Here is a 19,526-nt window from a genome sequence, read left to right as displayed (position 1 = left end):
GTACCAATACCAAAGGAACTTCAGACAGTCAATTGTAAATAGCATCCAGAACCAAGTTAAGTAATTTTTACGCTTGTTATTATTTTAATAAATGTGTGTGAAAATTAATCAAGTTCTGTTTAAAGTTGGTCACCGTCAATCTGCTACTCTAAGCGTGCAAGTGGCATTTCTATCGTCTGACCTAACGGCAGAAGATAAACACGCCACTATAAGACCACGAGACATAACGCTGACACTCGCCTACATCGTTAGAGCGACAAGTCAATAAATCTGATGGTGTGTGTACTGAAGGTCTTACAGTACGCACACCACAGTTTTTCAGATAGATTTGTTCATTACAAGCGAAGTTTATTCTTCAGCAGAAAGTAAAACGTTTCCAGCTGTTCTATGACGTCCATGTGTCTGTCCTCCTTCGACTAACGTAAAGCAGCAACGCTGTGGGTGTGAGAGTTTCCAATGGGGCCTACCGTGTTAACAGCAGCAGCTTCAGCCGCTGCCGACGCCGCCCCCGCAGCCGCAGCTGACTCCGGAGCAGCTGCAGCAGCTGGCTCTGCTGCGCTATCTCAACCCCGGTGCGGCGGCGGCGCTGCCGCAGGTGGTGACCACGTCGCGGCCCGTTCTTCGCATCGAGACGATCTTCGACTCGCACGTGGTGCCCGTGTACGACGGACAGAGCACCGTCTTCAGCACGATCCGCCGGCCCGTGGCCACCGTCAGCAAGACCGAGTTCGAGTACGGCACCGCCACGGTGGCGCCGCAAGCGCCCGCGCCGCAGCCGCCGCTCAACCCGCTCAACCCACTGGCGCCGTTCAACCCGCTCAACCCTCTGCAACCGCAACAACAGGTACAGACGCTTGCAGTGTGTACAATTCTCTACTCCAAATGCCGCCATACTGCAGTTGGAGGAGGGAATTCCAGGTGCCGACCGCTGTGGCCATGGTGTTCTTAGGCGCTTCAGTCTGGAACCGCGTGACCGCTACGGTCGCAGGTTCGCATCCTGCCTCGGGCATGGATGTGTGTGATGTCCTAGGGTTGGTTAGGTTTAAGTAGTTCTGAGTTCTAGGGGACTGATGACCTCAGAAGTTAAGTCCCATAGTGCTCAGAGCCATTTGGACCATTTTTGAATTCCAGGTATCATTGTCATTCTCCCTCCCCTGTTCCATTAGCTTACTCATTAAATCCACCTTGCCTGGCTTTAAGTCTTGGATAGAGGAAATGGTCTACTAACCACATCCTGGCACGTGATAATTTGGATGTGGATGGTAAAATATTTGACAGGGTATAAGATTTCAGATTTTTTGAGGCAGTACTCAAGGAAAGAAAATAACACATACCAGAAAATAATGGAACAAATTCAAGCACGAAACCGATTGTACTCGGAAACTGCTCAAGTCCATTCTAATCGAGATCTACGAAGTCGAGTATCAACAGGGCTGTAATACAACCCGTGTCCGACACGGAGCAGAGACGTGGTCTCTGACCCAATAGATTCAAAACAAGACTCCTTAAATTTAAGAATACTTATGAGACAGATTTTTGGACCAGTTTAGCACAAACTCTTACAGATAAAGGACTTTGTGCCAGTGATTAAAGAGACGGGAACTTGAGTAGGGTGGCCGAGTGGTTCTAGGCGCTTCAGTTTGGAACCGCGTGACCGCTACGGTCGCAGGTTCGAATCCTGCATCGGGCATGGATGTGTGTGATGTCCTTAGGTTAGTTAGGTTTCAGTAGTTCTAAGTTCTAGGGGACTGATGACCTTAGATGTTAAGTCCCATAGTGCTCAGAGCCATTTGAACCATTTTTAAACTTGAGTGGGGCGGGCTCTTAATATGTCGAGAAAGCCATATCATCAAACACATAGTGGAAGAAGGTAGCACAAGTAAGACCAAGAGAAAGACCACGGCTGAAATGCATTCATGGGAACAGAGGGAATATGTGTACAAAGGGAGTACCTGAATAACAAACACGGACCGAAGAAGATGGAGAAGAACGATTGGCGAGGCCAAAGACCAACTGCAGCTTATGTGTGCAAGCTGCTAAGTAGGCAGTTGTATTTCTGTTATCATAGAAATAGTGCCCTTAGAGAGAACAATGACTAAAAACTGGAACCAAGAGGACAGTGATTAATCAACCACAAACTAAAAATGTGTATATAACAAGAAGACGCTCAGAGTGAAATGGAGCGTTCAATATATACACAGATTTCAGTAAATCAGTATGACAAATTGTGCATTCAGTGAAATAAAAATATATACCAAAAGGTGAATGTTTTCCATGATATTAAACAAGTGCCTCAAACTCCAAATATTTGATGTTCTGTTTGGAATTCTTGTCGCCTGTTAATGCGAAATCTCAGCGTAAACTAATTCTCATTAGCAACAGCTTAAAATATTTGACAGGAAAAACCTGCGGAGGACCTATCGGGCTCTTCAGACTAGTGGTACATACATATATGAAAACAAATCGTGAAGGAATCGTGCGGAACAAGAAGCTGATATGGGAGATAAATAAAGAGCAAGCGGGTAATACGGTTTTAACACGTGCTGTGAGAGAACGGAGAAAGAACAAGAAAAATGGTAATGGGAATGTGTATCTACTGAAAAAAGGAACGGTCATCAATGCGATGAAAAGATGACGTTATAGACACTATCGAAATAATGCAAGTTATAAGACGGAAAAGAATTACAAACAACAAGCCAGAACGGAACTCATTATTGACCAGGTTAATACCAATAGAGGCTTCTAACAAGATAAGAAGGAAAATAGAAGACGCAGTAGTTACCAGACCTTTGCTTCCAACACTAGGTTGATACCATTTATACCATGCATACGTTCTCTTGGGCTTACTTTTGAGGTTCATGAAGTCATTTATGACTGTGTTAATAAAGATTGAAAAATCTATGAACGAACTCATTCTATTCAGGCCTGTGCTCTTCATGCAACGTAGTAGAAGTTCCCAAAGTTTGTAAAGTGTCAACTAATTCCTCATTATCAAAAATTGCTATAGCCTTAATTAACAATTATTCAGCACCAAAAAAGTTTTATGAATAAGACACTGTACGTGAACTTCAATATACGATTTAAAACCGAAGTTTAAAGATACATTGGTTCCACGGGACTTCATACAAATTCTTCGAAGATCAATATGAAACAGGTACCATGAATCATAGCAAAGAATATTTGTCTGGTAGACCATTAAAACCTTAAAATTTCCTAGTAGATGAAAGCCTGATGACTGAGATTCTCCTAACTGTTACAGTCAAATGTTCAAATGTGTGTGAAATCTTATGGAACTTAACTGCTGAGGTCATCAGTCCCTAAGCTTACACACTACTTAACCTAAATTATCCTAAGGATAAACACACACACCCGTGCCCGAGCGAGGACTCAAACTTCCGCCGGGACCAGCCGCACAGTCCATTGTTACAGTCAGTTTATTTACACATTGCACTACTGCAATTGCATTTGTAGTCCGCCAAACAGAGCTAGTTCGTGCTTTAGCACATGGTAATATTCAAAACATAAGTAGACTGTTAGAAATTTGCTGAACTATGAACTATTTCTCCTGCAAAGACTCGAAAGACAGACTGGAATTTTGTAGCTTCTCTGTACAATGATTTGGACAGTCGAAAGTAATAAAGACTTTCTTCAAAAAGTTTTATAAAACCTTCAGCATACCCAAGAAGAGATAAAGTTATTAATTACTATTTTTCTTAATCAAGATGCAATAACACAAATAGTACATGAAGCTAAATGTTTCAATGGTGATAAGTTACAACTGAGTTGTCGTGCAGATGAAAGTACTTGAGAGATCTCCTGCAGAGAGAAGAATACGAATTTATAATGGACAGTGATGTAAAGGTTAGAGGAGTTGAAGAAATCAGGCAACCAGCTGCAAGGAAAGATTTATTGGAACAGTTGACCTAGTTTTTGACAGTTTTAAAATTGTCTTCTGCGGAAGGTATAATGGACTTTGTTAAAAGACGTGCTGATTAAGTATACTAAATAAAGCCAAACAGCTCTCGTCATACGAGACACCTATCATAAAAACACACATAATCACAAGCCATGACACGATTACAGCACTGTAGTATTAAGGTGTGCTGATCAAATGCCAAGCTGAGAAGGTTGACTTAACTTCTAAATTACCTCACTGCTGGTCTGTGACTCCGAGAAGTCTCCGTGCCCCGGACTCATTGATAATTCTTCGTATGTCTGCAAAAGAGCCCAGCTTCTACCAGAACCACGACTTATCAACTCTGACTTATACAAAATCTTTTATTGTGCCTTTAACCACAAAAAGTAGTCGGAGGTTAATCATCTAGGTAAAACTCCTTGTGAAAAACTTCCAAACATGAAAAAAACGGAAGTATCAGTTGACCTGTATTTAAATTATTGTTATGATCTGGTGGTTGGTATTCCTTTGTCGCATCCGATTACTTTGCACATCACGACGCCAAGTACAGCTTTAACGCTCGTGAGGCGACACGGAGCCCATGCGGAATACCTCAGACAAGTAACACAACGTAGGAAATGAGACTTGCTTCTAAACGCTTCCTTTTCACGCGAATGACACTCATCATCCACATGATTTTCGTGTTCTGTTTCGTCTGACTGTTCCTGTACTTTCCGGTGCCTTTCCGTTATCTCTCCATCCACCAACTTCAGGCTTTATTGGCTTTCAGTAACGCGCGTTAGATTATTTATGATACCTTTATATGACCTGGAGGATACTTGTCATAGGCGCGAGCTTTGCTGCTATAGACTGAAGGAAAGTAAGTGTATGTTCCTTTATTTCTTTCCTCGCTTCAGTGAAAGTTTCGTGTGCTTACTTTAAGGTGTACTGTAACTAATTGCAGCTAATTTGCTTCTTACCTGAAATACTTACCCAAGAAATATAAATATTCTCTTTAGGAAAAGATGTAATCATTAAATGGAGGAAACGTAAATAACTGTCCATGCTAGGACATGATCTAGTAATATTATTACGCATTTACTTGGACCCAAACGTGTAGCTCCTATTACAAAGAGAGAAATAGACATTATGAAGCTATACCAGGAAGAAAATATAATATGCATTACTGCAAATGCACTAATATTTATGTAAATGAAGATCGTAGCCACTTTTATAGCGAAAGGGATGCTAAAGGGACATATTATAGGGATCAGAGCTCTCATTGGCCTGTAGTACCTGTGTGAATCTTTGAGGTGTTCTAGATAGAATTTATCGACGTTGTGGGATAAATCAAATGGCAACTGACTTGAATAATGTTACTTATGCATGAGAGAAAATGAATTCATGTTGCTCTTGAGATGTCTGATGTTTGATAGTATCGTTGATGTAATTGTTCGTGGAGAGACTGATAGGTTAACTGCTGTCAGAAAGATATTGGAGCTATTTACGAATAATTGCCAAAAATATTTTTCACCTAGTCTAGATCTTACTAAGATACACATCTGTTAAATGTATTTCATTTGGATTTAAATAAAGCACTCCTAAAATAATTCATACACACCGTTCAAAGGGTACAAATACACCGCTTGTGTTGTCGATGACACCTGTCATCCCCGCGAGAACCGTGTTAGAAATTATCACGCGAGTAACAAATGGTTAATAAATCCTTGTACATAATAATTAAACTTTTAAGTTCTGTACGATTTTTCTGGATAAACAAACGAACAGTTTTCCTGCTAATAAAGCTTGTTCATTTACGATGGTGAGTCAAATGAAAACCTTAAATATTTTTAAATACTATTTATTTTGCAGAAGTGGTATAAAGCTGTATCACTTTTCAACATAATCTCCCCCGCGCTCAATGCAAGTCCCCCAGCGCTTACAAAGTGCATAAATTCCGCTAGAAAAAAATTCTTTTGGTAGTCCGCTCAACCACTCATGCACCGCGTGGATTACCTCTTCATCAGAACAGAATCTGTAAACATGCTGCGATGCCATTCAGTGTCACTCGGCGGTTTTCCTTCACTATGGCTTCAACTGCTGCAATGTTCTGTGGAGTCACAGTTCGTTGTGCCCGACCTGGACGAGGAGCATCTTCCACTGAAGTCATACCATTTGCGAACTTCCTATTCCATTCGTAGACTTGCTGCTGCGACAAACATGCATCACCGTACTGAACCTTCATTCGTCGATGAGTTTCAATAGGTTTCACACCTTCACTATACAAAAACCGAATAACAGAAGCTGTTCTTCCCTGGTGCAAGTCGCAAGCGGGGCGGCCTTCTTTATACTGATATTGCGACGGTATGTGTGCATCTGCACTATGCTGCCACCTACAGGCCATTCTGCACGCTGTTTGTAGCACGCTTACCAAATTACAGGATAACGGCGCGAAATTTCGATATGTTATTACAAATTTAAGGTTTTCATTTGGCCCACCCTCGTATATTCAAAATTGGTACGAGATTTCACCCTCAAACAATGAAATGATAGATTTAGAAAAGCTTTCTCTACAAAAGTCTGGAAAATCTCGTACCCTTACAAAGTGTTGTGGCCCATTAAAATAAGGTTCTTTTGACGTGAAATTTGACTTGTATACAATAGAACATAATGATGATATCTGGATTACAACAGTGTGTACATGACAAATAGCATAAGATGTCTTTCACAAACTGAAGTTAGTCTCCTACTGTATCCTTCTAACCCATGCCCATACGAGTGTATTTGTATCTTTTTGTGTTCTGTTATTATCGTTTCAACTTGGTCGTAACAAACGCCCCATTTCCTTCGGCAGTTCGCAGTCACCTCGACGCCAGTTGTCACGCAAACTGTGGTCACCGAGACGGAGAGCAAGATCTTGAAACTGACGTTCGGCGCAAAGACAGCGTACACGACCCTGACGTCGACGCGCGTCGTGCCGACGCTGCTGACGACGTACGTGACGACGTCCGTTCCCGTGCAGGCAACGGCGCCGCCTGCCGCCGCTTTCCCGGGATTCTTCCCGTCGCCGTACGCGCAGTTCCCGTTCGTCGGCTGAGCGCGTAGCCAGAACGGGGGCGAAATCGGCGCCCGATGCCTGGAGCGGCTCTTCGAGTCGCCGCTACACTCGTCGTATCGCAGGACACACCACGCAGCCGCCCACCGCGACACACAGCGCTTGCTCAAAAGACGTGCCGTCACATCGCTGCATCCCTCTCACAGTGTCGCGGTCAAGTGATGTGTCTGCGAAGACGGACATTCAACAGTGTACGCTTTCTGTCAACCCGAAATACGTCCGCAGTTACCTGTTCAACCTTACTCTACCGTGCTCGGCCAGTGTTCTGGCTCCGCACAACCATACGTTCGAACGATAAACGTTATCGCTGCGTACCAAACCAAATGTGAGTTAGGTTGTGAAGCAACGAATCTTCAGCATCGAATCATACGTACTTTCTTCACTTGAGTGTCATCGGTGGACATAGATGCTCTTCAGTTTCTGCGCTCCGAAACTTAAACGGTGAACGCATTTATGAGTGTATATACAAGTGATATGAACTTCTTGTGGATCTTAGGTAATATTTAAGATCACGCTACAAGTCACGTGGTTTTCTAACCTCCAGTCTTAGTGACATTTTGGGGTGAAGTCCGTAAATTGTCAAAGTAGTTGTAAATCCACAAATACTTTATAAATCTACAGTATTGTGCTGATGACGCTATGAACCAACTAATTTAGGCTGGAAACGCCTTTGTGTGGGATTAAAAGTGGTATTATACTTGGTAGTCGTAGTCATAACCAGCAAGAACAGTGAACTTTACGAGTAGCAAAGAGGCAGTTATTTACCACAGTAGCTGCATACGAATGTCTTAGTCAGCTGTGGGAAATATGAGAGTGCCTACGTGAAAAGTTTGTGCTCGAAATGTTGTCACTTTGTCGTATCACATGACGTTTCTCGGCCGTTGTGAGTAAAGGACATCAAAATCCGTTTTAAACCATTACCATCTCTGTGCTGTCGTTAGTGATGGACCTGAGATTCCCAAAAAATCTGTCTCCCACAGCTGTAGTGCACCGTGTGGCTCGTTCATGCTTTCTAAGACAGATATATTGAAAAGTGTGGTCACAATTGTAAAAATATTGAGTGCTTGCACGTAATATATACTCCCATGCCGAGTAGGTTCATTGGGAAATGTCAATAATAGAGGTCCAATGTAGAAAGAGGCTAATCAATTTGTTGCAGAAGGTTGATATTTACGAATAGTATAGCTTGTTGAAGTAGGGTCACAGCTGTGGCCTTGATACTACGAATATTTTGGGAAAAGGCTAAAATATTCTTTTATGGCGTGAGAGGGGTCTTGTGGGGCTGCAATCGTTTGGGTCTGTACTCTACCATTGATTGGTTTCAGTGGGAAATACCAGAGTGCCAGATGCCAGCAACTTGGTATTAAGTACTTCCGTCGCTTTCATGTAACGGAGAGGCCTACAAGGTGAACGTGCTGCGCGATAATGCCAGGTTAACGGGCCGGTCGAGAGTTCACGTCAGAACTCCGCCGCTCGCGAGGGTGGGGCGGCGCGCGGCGAATGGGCACGTCCTCACCTTGAACGCGCGGAACAAGTGAAAGACTGCTAGTTATGTCGCGAATTTTCATCAGAAGAAAGTGGGACAATGGGTCATTTTCCTGGAGGTCATTCCGACGCAGTGTCCTTACTTGTGCTCGGTATCCGTTATCGGCCGCAAGCCTCCTTCCACTTTCACGCGTCGAAAAATTTTGGTGACCCCCGCCTATTGTTTGGTTGACGCCGCGGCCGGATGGAAGCGATACCATCTGCAGACAGGTCGCGGGACAATCGGCGCGTGTGGACTGCGGCCGGCGGTAACCACTGGAGCAAGAAATGGCACGCCGACCCGAGGCACGCCCCGGCCGGACCGCATAACGGATTTCCTTAATCCGTGTTAGCGCTTTTTCGTGTTTGGGGGGAGTGGAGACACAATGCGAGCGCCGGAGAGCCGGTCGTCAGGCGGGGTGCTAAAGAGGCTGCCTCTCGGCGCCCGCAAAAAAGAGAGCGGCCACAATGGTGCGACCCCAGACCTCAGGCGTGCTAACTACCGGCCATTGTCGCGCTGCGGCCACTCCGTGCGCTGCGGGCAGCCGCAAAAGGGGCGACCGTGCGCCTTCCGCACCACCGCACAGTAGCACTGCGCGCCACGCCGCTAGATGGCTCTGCTGCTCCTAACGTTCCAAGACTCCATGACACCTGGTGACGTTTTTGTTCTTCTACTATAAAGCGCTAGAACCTGTATCCCATTATTTCTTTATTACCTCTTCTTATTCTTCTTCTACTTAGTTTTATTATTACCACTACGCGAGATTAATTAATACAAAGCTCACTTTAAAAAAAAATTACTCCATTTCTATTACTTTCACCATGCCTCTCTGTTTAGAGCATTCATCTTGGATACGCTGCGATGCTCCATTATTTCGTTGAAGTGGTCTTTCCAAATCGTCGAGATCTGCTGCATTTCCATCTGCCAGATGGTTTCCATTCCAAAAATCGGGACCGGTAGTCTAGCGTTCTCAACAAATACTACTATCAGTTTCACGAGTTTAATTCAACCCCATCTACCATTCGTCCTGATTCTAGTTCTTATTTCTTAATTAGCATTTTTCTTCACATTCTCGTGTTCCTTCGTAGATAATCAATTTCCACAGCTATGCACAACCCATTGTTTTGATCCACACTACAGGACAGACTCAACCATTAGCCTAACTACTCTTTTTTTATTGTTGTTGTAAATATTCTATTTCCAGCAAAAAGAGCTCATATACCTTAGTATTTTTCTCGTTTGATATATTCTCTGTTTTTACTTCTGTATTACCCAATCCTCTTTTGTCAATGTATGCTCCTAGATATTGAATCTTATCTAGTCGTCTCACAACTTCCCGTCATTGATGTGCACTTGAAATCTAGTGACACTAATGACTACAAGATACTCTGTTTTTGTTAGAGCGAACTGTAGTTCCCATTTGCCATGTTCATGGTATGAACATCGTATCACATTCAAAAGATTGTATTCAACACGAGCTAGACTAGTCTGATCATCAGAAAAACTTACTGAGGACACCCTGTACATGATCAACATTGATTCCCTTCCTCCATAGCTATTCTCTTGCTTCAGGAGAGTCATTTCTACATATAAATTGAACAAGACTGGTGGCATACAGTAAAGCTGTCTCAAACCTTTTTCTCATTAATACGTTTCCATAACCTGCTGTGCTTTCAGAACTTGATCATCTAAAAATGTGAAGGCCTAAGCAAAATTATTCCTGTACTAAACTTTTAACCAACACCACGTCAAGATGAAGATGAAAAAGAGTAGACGAAAAGCTATATAATTGCCTTATTATATAGTTTTATTTATTTATGTAAATCGTCTTTTTGTGTAGCTATATGTATACAGATCTCTAAGTATTGCTTCAACTTTATTATAAAAACTTTCCGTGGCAGCTGGGCTGCTAAAGATGTGGACGGATATGCGTTTTGCAACAATAATCTTCCTGTATTACTTCCAGAATCTAGCAAAAACTACATTACAGGAAATTGTAGAATATCTTTGCTTGATCCTGTATAAACTAATTTAATAAGTCCAGATTTTACCAGGGTATAAATGGTTGAACTTGTATCAATCTTCATGTCGTGCTTTGAAGCATTACTTAATTTAGCTGCCCTCCGTACACTATCGGCCCCTGTATCTGACAGAAGTGAAGTTGAATCTCCTCTTCTGTTCGCTGCTCTGTGAAAAATCGTATCTGGTGCTCCGTTTTGTTACGGGGTCATCACAAGTACTGCCATCTAATGGACCCGACTACTCCAATCTGAGGGAAATCATCTGTGATCTTGAGGAATGTAATTTCGCACTGAACCACTTTCTTCCAATTGTTCAAGTGTCATTTGCCTTTGAATGCTGCACCTCGCACGGAATGCCGACTGCCGCTGGGAAGCGAGCAGCGCCTCAGTGAGGTCTAGACCAGCCGTCTGCCCCGTCTAATGAGCCAGACGCGACGCAAACAGCCGTCTGGGGCGCGGACAGCCGACCCGAATTAATGGTGCCTTCGCCGACAGGCTGTAAATCGAGTCTCGGCATCCAAATTGTCTGGCGCAGGTGAGACCCAGCCAGTGCGAAATGGCGCACTCCCCTCCTCCAGCGAAAGCTGGAAGCTGGTTTCCTTAGCATGCGAACAGGGTGTCTTCTTAACTGTTACTGTTCTCGCATCGATTTTTCCGTTGTTTCTCTTTCTTAGAAGTTTGTTAAGGAACTTTTGCCACGAGATTTGTGGCCACATACTTCCAGGTTTGCCGAAACGTCTGATATTATTATAATATCTATTTGATAAAGCATCAGTTTAGAACACAGAAAGAATATGGATGAGTCATTTGCTATGCTAATTCGTTGTCCACTGATTTTCGTGATAATAATTGCAGAAGAATTGCCACATTTCTCGCGTCTTTCCACAATTTTCTGTTAGAAGTTTCTATCTTGTGCTAATATTTTCAGTCTTACAGACCTAGTACACCCAGTATTATTTCTTTCCAGTACCTACTCATTGTGTCAATTAGTAATTTCACCTCCTTACGTAATTTCTAAGATAAATCTGTAACATTATATTTCAAATGTTACCATTTTCTTCTTGTCACCTCTTCCAATGGCTCATGTTTGAGCTACGCAGGGTACTGTAGATGTAAAAGCCCACATATAAAACATGTACATTGTTGTGTCGAACGAAACTTCATTCAGCTGTGCAGTCTGAGTTGGAAGTCTCTCTCGCTTCGACTTCGTTGCTTGAACAGACAAGATAAACTTTTCTCTCTCTTTTTTTCCTTTTTCTTTTTAACTGCTTTTCCTTCAATTGTAATTTCATTATTTGCCGGTGTCCTCCCGACTACTCTTCATCTTAATAATATTTTGTAAACACTTAACTCATATTCTACACTCAGTTTCTTATTAGAATCGTCCGCTATGTGAACTGTATATCAATTTTCCTATTTAGAAGAATACTTATTCATTTATCTCGACACAAAATCGAGTTCCCTATCATGATTAGTACTGTAGCAACTACACCATGAATGTAAGTAAACAAAAGCATTTTATCTCAGTTTTTACACTACCACATACAGTACCAACGAACGGTTATGTATCTAGCCATTTATTTAACAAGGAAACTTAATCTTATAAAGGTCTGAAAAAATACGCCGTGAATTTAATTACTATCATCATCGTCATCTTCTGCACACATTAGACTTGGCTTACTCACAGAAATTAGTCAACGTCCCTCTGTCTTGCGTCAGATCGCCTAGTATTACCTTGTCCTGTTGATTTTCATTTGTATAGTATTTGTTGTAGTGCTCCACCCTGCCAATGTGCTCTTTCCATTTACTTCTGTGTTCTCATGGTTTTTTTTCATTTCAAGACATTAATCCCAATTCTGCTCTTATTTCTGTATTTCCCTTTCGATATTGGCATGACTATTCTTCTATACATTGATAAAAACTCATTTACAAAATCCAAATGATAAGTGTATGTTTTTGTCTTGTTATCTAGGTTTCGTTTCTCTTCATAGCAGATGGGTATAGCAGTATTTTGTAAAAACTTATAAGTGTCTCTTTGCTTTCTATCTTTTTAAGCTTTATTTAATAATTTTCAAGAAAAATTTCTCTGCCTCCGTCGAAAATTAATTTCATTCTATGTGATACATTGCATCCTTAGACTTAGTTGCTTGCTTGATGCCGCTCCATTCATTACAATTTTGGACCTTATTTTGTTTCTCACGGAAGCCATCACATAGCTACTTTTGTAGTGCTATGCTGGTATTTGTAGATTACTTTGACTGTTAAGATTCTGAATTTGGTAAATTAAATATGTTAGCACTGGATGTCTTATTGTAGCTCCATGTCATTTCGTCATTTTTCTACTACTACCCTTCAATTTTACGTCAGTAGGTGAATCAGAAAAGGGCTGTGAAAAAGATGATATTGAATGGACAGAATAAACTTTTCTTGTCCTACTGACAACGATATTCGTTGTAAGAAACAAAACATTAAGGCTGAAGATACTGATATGAGTTACGTCCCTACAGCTCAACGAATCTCTTCCTAGCCGTATTGAAGTAGGCAGAGCGATAACTCTTCGCCTGTCCTGCAAATAGCAAGAAAAAGTAACGGGAAGAGGAGGAGGTGCTCTTTGCAGCAGTCTTTCGCTTTGTCTCCGCTAGAGCGCCCCAGTAGCTGTATGGTTCCGAGCGGTGTCTGCCGCTGCCCCACCACACGTGTGGACTGCCGCTTATCCTTCCTGCGGAGCCAATTTCGGGGTGGGGTATGGCCTGGTGGAGGGGTGGGAGGTGGGGGTGCTACAGATGAAATAGCTCGGCGTTAAAGCCGTAACGCGGCCCCAGGGATCGCTCCACGCTACGGCAGCACAGAGGCCTCAGCGCTGCTCAAAGGTAGAGCGCAAAGTCTCACGCCTTGCCTTGTTCACTCCCCTATTCCATTTATTCACCTGCGTCAAGAGATGGATAAAAAAGAAAGGTGCCGTTACTTTCATCGGCCCCTGTACTCGTAACCAAATCAAATAGTAGCTTAGGGTATTTCATGATATTCTCTGTTACCAGTATTCTGCCAATGAGACTCTCGTACCATCACCATATTTATTGCTAAACCATCATGTTCATAGTATTACTGTGTAACGTACAATGTGGACCACCCTCACTAGTATAATAAACGTAATAAATTAAAAAAAAATGAAATGACTTGTATGTGATCGAACGTTAAAGGAAATCATTAGCTCATATTTCGCATCATTCGTGTGAAGTCTCTTGTGTTGAGAAAACGTATATAAATGCACAACACTCCGAATTACGTATGGAATGCTGTGTTGCAACATGAACCATAGTTATGGAATGTTCATCTCATTATTAAACTGTAAATAATGTATTTTTGTAATATACGTAATAAATCAGTATTAGCAATATGATTTTGTTGTTAATTTTTAAATTCCTGTCCCACTCCACAAATGAATTCATTAAATGTGAGTAGTTCCACAAACAAAATACGTAGCTTTTGTATTCCATTTCTGAATAATACACAGTTATGTCAGATATGATATTAATTTCAATATACTGCCAGGCTTACATTCTCTGCTATATTTTTAGTACTGCGGAATGAGACTTCACTCTTCTCTTGTAATACGGAAAGTATTTTTTAAAAATAAATCATGTACTTTTAGTCAAAATGAATTATAAAACAGCATGTCGTTATTCGATGAATATAAGGAAATCAATACAACTCGCTCTTCTCAGTAGATCAACGCTACCAGTTTCACCAAAGAACATGTAAAGACAGAAGAAAGGTCTGCCAGTTGAAAAATAAGATTGCAGAGAATATCGGATTCCAGTTTAATATAATTCGACTTCCTTGCAATCCAATAACCACCTCGCTTGTATCACAGAATGTAAACTGAGAAAGTTAATCAACTTCAATATTTAGGTGACACTGTAAACTCACTGAATCAGACAATACAACAATTCTGGCTGAAAGCAAAATATAAATTCCTCTAACAAAGGTATAAAACTAGAATATCTCTGTCAGTACGCAATTCAGTCACTACTACACAGGCAAACGACAAAAAACTAGTAACACTGCACAACACATGTCTCTGTAAGATAAGTAGAAACGGGAAAAATGGAGAATATAAGTAATTTTATAGAAACCTTATGTCGATAAAAACTAAAATTGAGGCCAGTTGCGTTAGAAATAACATGACAAAGAAGAAAGAATAGAGAAAACTGTACTGGAGAAAAAAAGAAGAGTCAGGGTCCAAACTGTGAGGACCGACAAGAGTAAATCAGCAGCAGAGGTAGTGCCAAGTCTGCTTCACTGTATGGTTTGAAGTGAGGTCAGCGCTTGGCAATCATATCTCAAACCAAGAACACTTTTAATTAAGTGTAAATGTATTTCTTGTCATATAAAAGACACGTGCAATACAGCTGCATCCGTCCATTGTAAGTGGTAAAAAATTGAAAACAGCAACACTTTTAAAGCGTTTGTTTTCACAAAAAAAAGACATGTGTAATGCAGGTGTGTCTGTCCATAGTATGATCTCTCATGTTGTAAACAATTATTTCACTTTGCTGATGTGGAAAGATAAACGTGTGACTAGAGGTTAAAAAATTAGATTTACTTGTCCTTTGTTTTCAAAATGGATATCAGACACTTTGCATTTCAGCTAATAACACGTTTTTTAAGATGTATGTTTCACAAGCTCATACATGTTTTACAGCTCGTTTAATAATTACATGTTTTTACAGAAGGCAATGTGCAAATACTGACTATAGGATGCAAACAAAATTTAACAGTATACCAAAATATCTGCGTAATAAGTCCCACAGGTTACTATGCTCTTTCACAACTGAAGCACTTTTAAGTTTTCAAAGTTTGGCTTAGTCATAGCAAAGTTTTCAATGTTTTAGTACAATTTTTACAGTGTCAAATCTCTGATGCTGATGCACTTAATTTGCACAGCTTCCAATGGCTCAATATTTTTAATGTGTCAGGCAGTTGACACCACTGAATGTGTAAGTAGGCTGTTTACGTTTTTATGTTGGTAACGCCACGTAGCGCTCTGTATGAAAATCACTGACTGTGCTGTGTGCAGTCTGAGGCTGGTTGGACTCATTGTTGGAATATTCGCTTGTGTAGTGTTGGGTTGTTGAATGGGAACAGCGCGTAGCTTTGCTCAGTTGGAGGTGAGCCGCCAGCAGTGGTGGATGTGGAGTGAGAGATGCCAGAGTGAGAGATTGCTATTAGCAGACGATGTGGACGTGTGTCCACCAGAAGAAAGGAAATTTGTAAAGATGGATGTCGTGAATTGACAGATATATACATACGATGACTTTTGAACACTATTAAGGTAAATACATTGTTTGTTTTCTATCAAAATATTTCATTTGCTAACTATGCCTATCATTAGTTGGTGCCTTCAGTAGTTAGAATCTTTTATTTAGCTGGCAGTATTGGCGCTCGCTGTATTACAGTAGTTCAACTAAGGAAGATTTTTGTGAAGTATGTGATTCATGAAAGGTACAGGTTATTGTTAGTCAGGCCATTATTTTGTAGGGATTATTGAAAGTCAGATTGTGTTACGCTAAAAAATATTATGTGTCAGTTTAGTGATGATCAGAATAAGTAACGAGAGAAATGTTTGAGTACGTTCAGTTTTGCTCAGCTGTTTGAAAATCAAATAACGTGAGAGGTTTTCCAGCACAGTCATTCATAATTTTCCAAAGGGGGCGTTTCAAGTGCTTACAGTCTGCCTGGGAGACATAACTTAAAAACAAATAAAATACTGATTTTCATGGCCAGCACAGGAAAAGAGCTTCACTAACTCACACACAATGTGCAAAAAATATGCACTGTGTGCTCTCAAACAACATACTGTGCACTCTAACCAGCATAGACAGTACTTATATGCTCCCACACACTTAGTGTTCAGATTCAACATCCCTCCCTCTCCCTCCCTTCCTCTCCCTCCCTCTCTCTCTCTCTCTCTCTCTCTCTGTCTCTCTCTGTCTCTCTGTCTCTCTCTCTCTCTCTCTCTCTCTCTCTCACACACACACACACACACATACACATTTTTACTGTATATATGTCACATACATCCATTCTATCACTCAAATGATGAGTTAAATGCATTGTAATGGCACCTCCTTAAGCAGTTTTCGCAAACTCGTAGCGAAAACAATGAATTTGTAGTTGAGATAGGACTAACATACATACATATAAACAGGTTTCGTGAACTCTGTGGAAAGATTCATCATTTCCAGAATGATGAATTCTTTATTGAAGATTATGTTATGGTTAATCCTGCAGTATTCATGAGCAGACTGACAACCTGCACCGATGAATTTTTTGTTTCCTTTTAATCTCGTTGAACTTACGACTCACATTACCCGTGCATCTTGCTACAATCAGCAGTACTATGTTACTTCTTTGGTTGGTTTGGACTGGAGCAGTCGTGGTAGAACAGTCTACAATAGCAGACTCAGAGTTCCACGTGAGCAACGGCGTTCCATGTGATTTGTGATGTTGGCTTTAGGAGTAATAATAAAAGGTAAGCCATTATTGCTGTATAATTGTTAATTTATTGCAGCGTTACCTTCTATTGATTACATTGTTTTGGTTGGTTCAGTTTAGTTTTTTTTTTCTGATGCATATGGAAGAGAGTTCCAAAGAATTTGAAAGTTCCTTGCTGAGGTTATGGCAGAGAGTGATCATGAAGATGACTCTGATGAACATGAAAAAACTATAGATGAGATAGAGGAGCATCCTGAAAACACTGATACAGGACAAGAGGGGTCTGATGGTGTAGACTCTGTTGACAATATCGCAGACGCTCTAGTGTATACTGGAAAAGATCAGGTTGTAAAACTGAATAAACATGTACCTCCAAACAAATGTTAGAACCAGGTCCGAAAATATAATAAGCCACCTCTCGGGTGTAGAGCTTACTCTAAAAAAACTGAAGACGCCAAATGAAATTTTGAAGCATTTTTTTACTGATGGTATTACCAGCACAATAATAGAAAACAGGAACCTGTTTAACAAACCACAGACAAGTAAATTTTCCAGAGACAGGTATTGCAACGCTCTGAGTGCAACGGAATTTCAAGCTTTAATACATTTACTGTATTTTACTGGAATGATGGAGGCTAACCACCTAAATGCAGGTGATCAGTGTAAGACTGACGGCGTATTAGTAGAAACTTTGAGTCTCACCATGTCACTGTACTTCGCTTCCTTCTCAGATATCTGTGATTTGACAACAAATTAACAAGAGAAGAAAGACTGAAATATGACAGGTTAGCTCGTATAAGAAATATTTTTGACATTTTTGTCCAGAATTGGAAACAGCATACACTCCCATCAAATACCTCAAAATCCGTGAGAAGTTATAGGCATTTCGAGGAATTGTCGGTTTAGACAGTACATACCCAGCAAGCCAAACAAATATGGAACAAAAATATTTCTCTTCGTGTTGCATGGTGTCTTATACTGTTGACATGGAAGTGTATGTTGGAACACAACCAGCGGTGCCATGTTATGTAAGTAATACTCCAGCTGCTGCAGTTCAGAGACTGTACACCTCCATCAAATGAACTGGCAGGAATATCACAGTTGATAATTGATTTACGATTCTTCAGTTGGATGAAACAATGAAAAATGATTTTCGGCTAACTTAGGAACCATACGAAGACACGAAAAGGAACTGCCACTAGAATTCGCGAAGACAGGTAAGTGTCAAGTCGTTTCAAATACGTTTGCCTTCAGAAAATCTTGTACTCTTGTGTCATATATTCCGAAGAAAGGCAAAAATGCTGTACTGATATCTGGTCTTCGCCATGATGACAGTGTTGACTAAGAGACCGGCAAAGCAGAAGTGACGATCATCTATAAGAAGACGAAAGGTGGTGTAGACATGTATGACAGTTTGTGTACCGTCTACAACTGCACATCACAAACTCGTCGATGGCCTAGGGTCATATTCTATTCGTTACTTGATGTTGGAGGCATCAGTTCTTTAGTGATTCATGCTGGTAACAACCAAGATAGAAGCATTCCACGAAGAGATTTTTTGCGCCGTTAATCTTACGAGCTTGTTACGGAACAAGTAACATACCGTCTATTATTCCTTCATGGAGTTAAGAAATTTTCTAAATTGAAGCAAAAATAAGGTCCACGAACATCCTAACAAACAGATAGGATGTTGTGCATACTGTGATAGCAGAAAGAATAGACCTACCAGATACAGCTCCTGTAAATGTAGTAAATGTCTGGATTTGGAACATGCAAGTGTTATTTGTTCAGAATGTTTGAAAACGGGAGATTGTGACTGAACTGTGTGAGCTGAAGAACTGTTGTAACCAATGAATGCCTTTCATTCTGTATACGATATTATTATACACGTTTTTCATATCCACAAGTAAATGTACCGTATTTGGAAACTTAACAATTTCAGAGGAACTTTAGAGAATACATAGCTTTATAAGATCACATTAAAATTAAACATTGTCAATTACTTCATTGATTTCACTTATAAATCTATACTTATCACTATGCAGAGTGACACTCTGCAGTGAGTACTAGCGACACTAAACAAGGCCTGACTACTGCAGAATTAAAATTTGACCTGGCAATATGTTCTCTCACGTCATAAAATCGGTCCCAGTGAGTGAAAAAACGAATTATGTGTGGTCTGTAACATTCTCCATAGTTTTGGCCAAAACTACATTGCTTATTAATTTATAAAGGCCTCCTGAAAACCACACATAAGTCCTCTTATAAGTATCTATTCCTTCAACCAACAGCACAGCTTGAAGGAATTTGCATGGTTGACACTATCGAATTGCAACTTCAACTTAAGACATGGTGTGGGTTTCGATAAGGTACAATTCCTTGTTTTTTTTTTTTCTTCTGGAATTGTTAACAGCTTGTGTGGGATCCGATTTGTGGACCTCCATACTGTGGACATAGTGGCAAATGACACAC

At 40.8% G+C, this 19,526-nt stretch overlaps 1 protein-coding gene across 1 annotated transcript in view; it reads left to right on the top strand.

The window, feature by feature from the left end:
- Positions 1-13,956, top strand: part of LOC126095484 (mucin-3A) — a 794,250-nt gene extending 780,294 nt beyond the window's left edge. Inside the window, exons 19-20 of the mRNA XM_049910274.1 lie at positions 482-844; positions 6,750-13,956. Of these exons, the coding sequence (XP_049766231.1) occupies positions 482-844; positions 6,750-6,992 (606 nt within the window). The 3' untranslated portion in view covers positions 6,993-13,956. The remainder of the gene's footprint in view (positions 1-481; positions 845-6,749) is intronic.
- The last annotated feature ends 5,570 nt before the right edge of the window (positions 13,957-19,526 follow it).

The sequence above is a fragment of the Schistocerca cancellata genome, chromosome 8, assembly GCF_023864275.1.
Source record: "Schistocerca cancellata isolate TAMUIC-IGC-003103 chromosome 8, iqSchCanc2.1, whole genome shotgun sequence".
NCBI lineage: Eukaryota > Metazoa > Arthropoda > Insecta > Orthoptera > Acrididae > Schistocerca > Schistocerca cancellata.
Note: the sequence above shows the minus strand (reverse complement) of the source record. Positions and strands in the feature narration are given on the sequence as shown.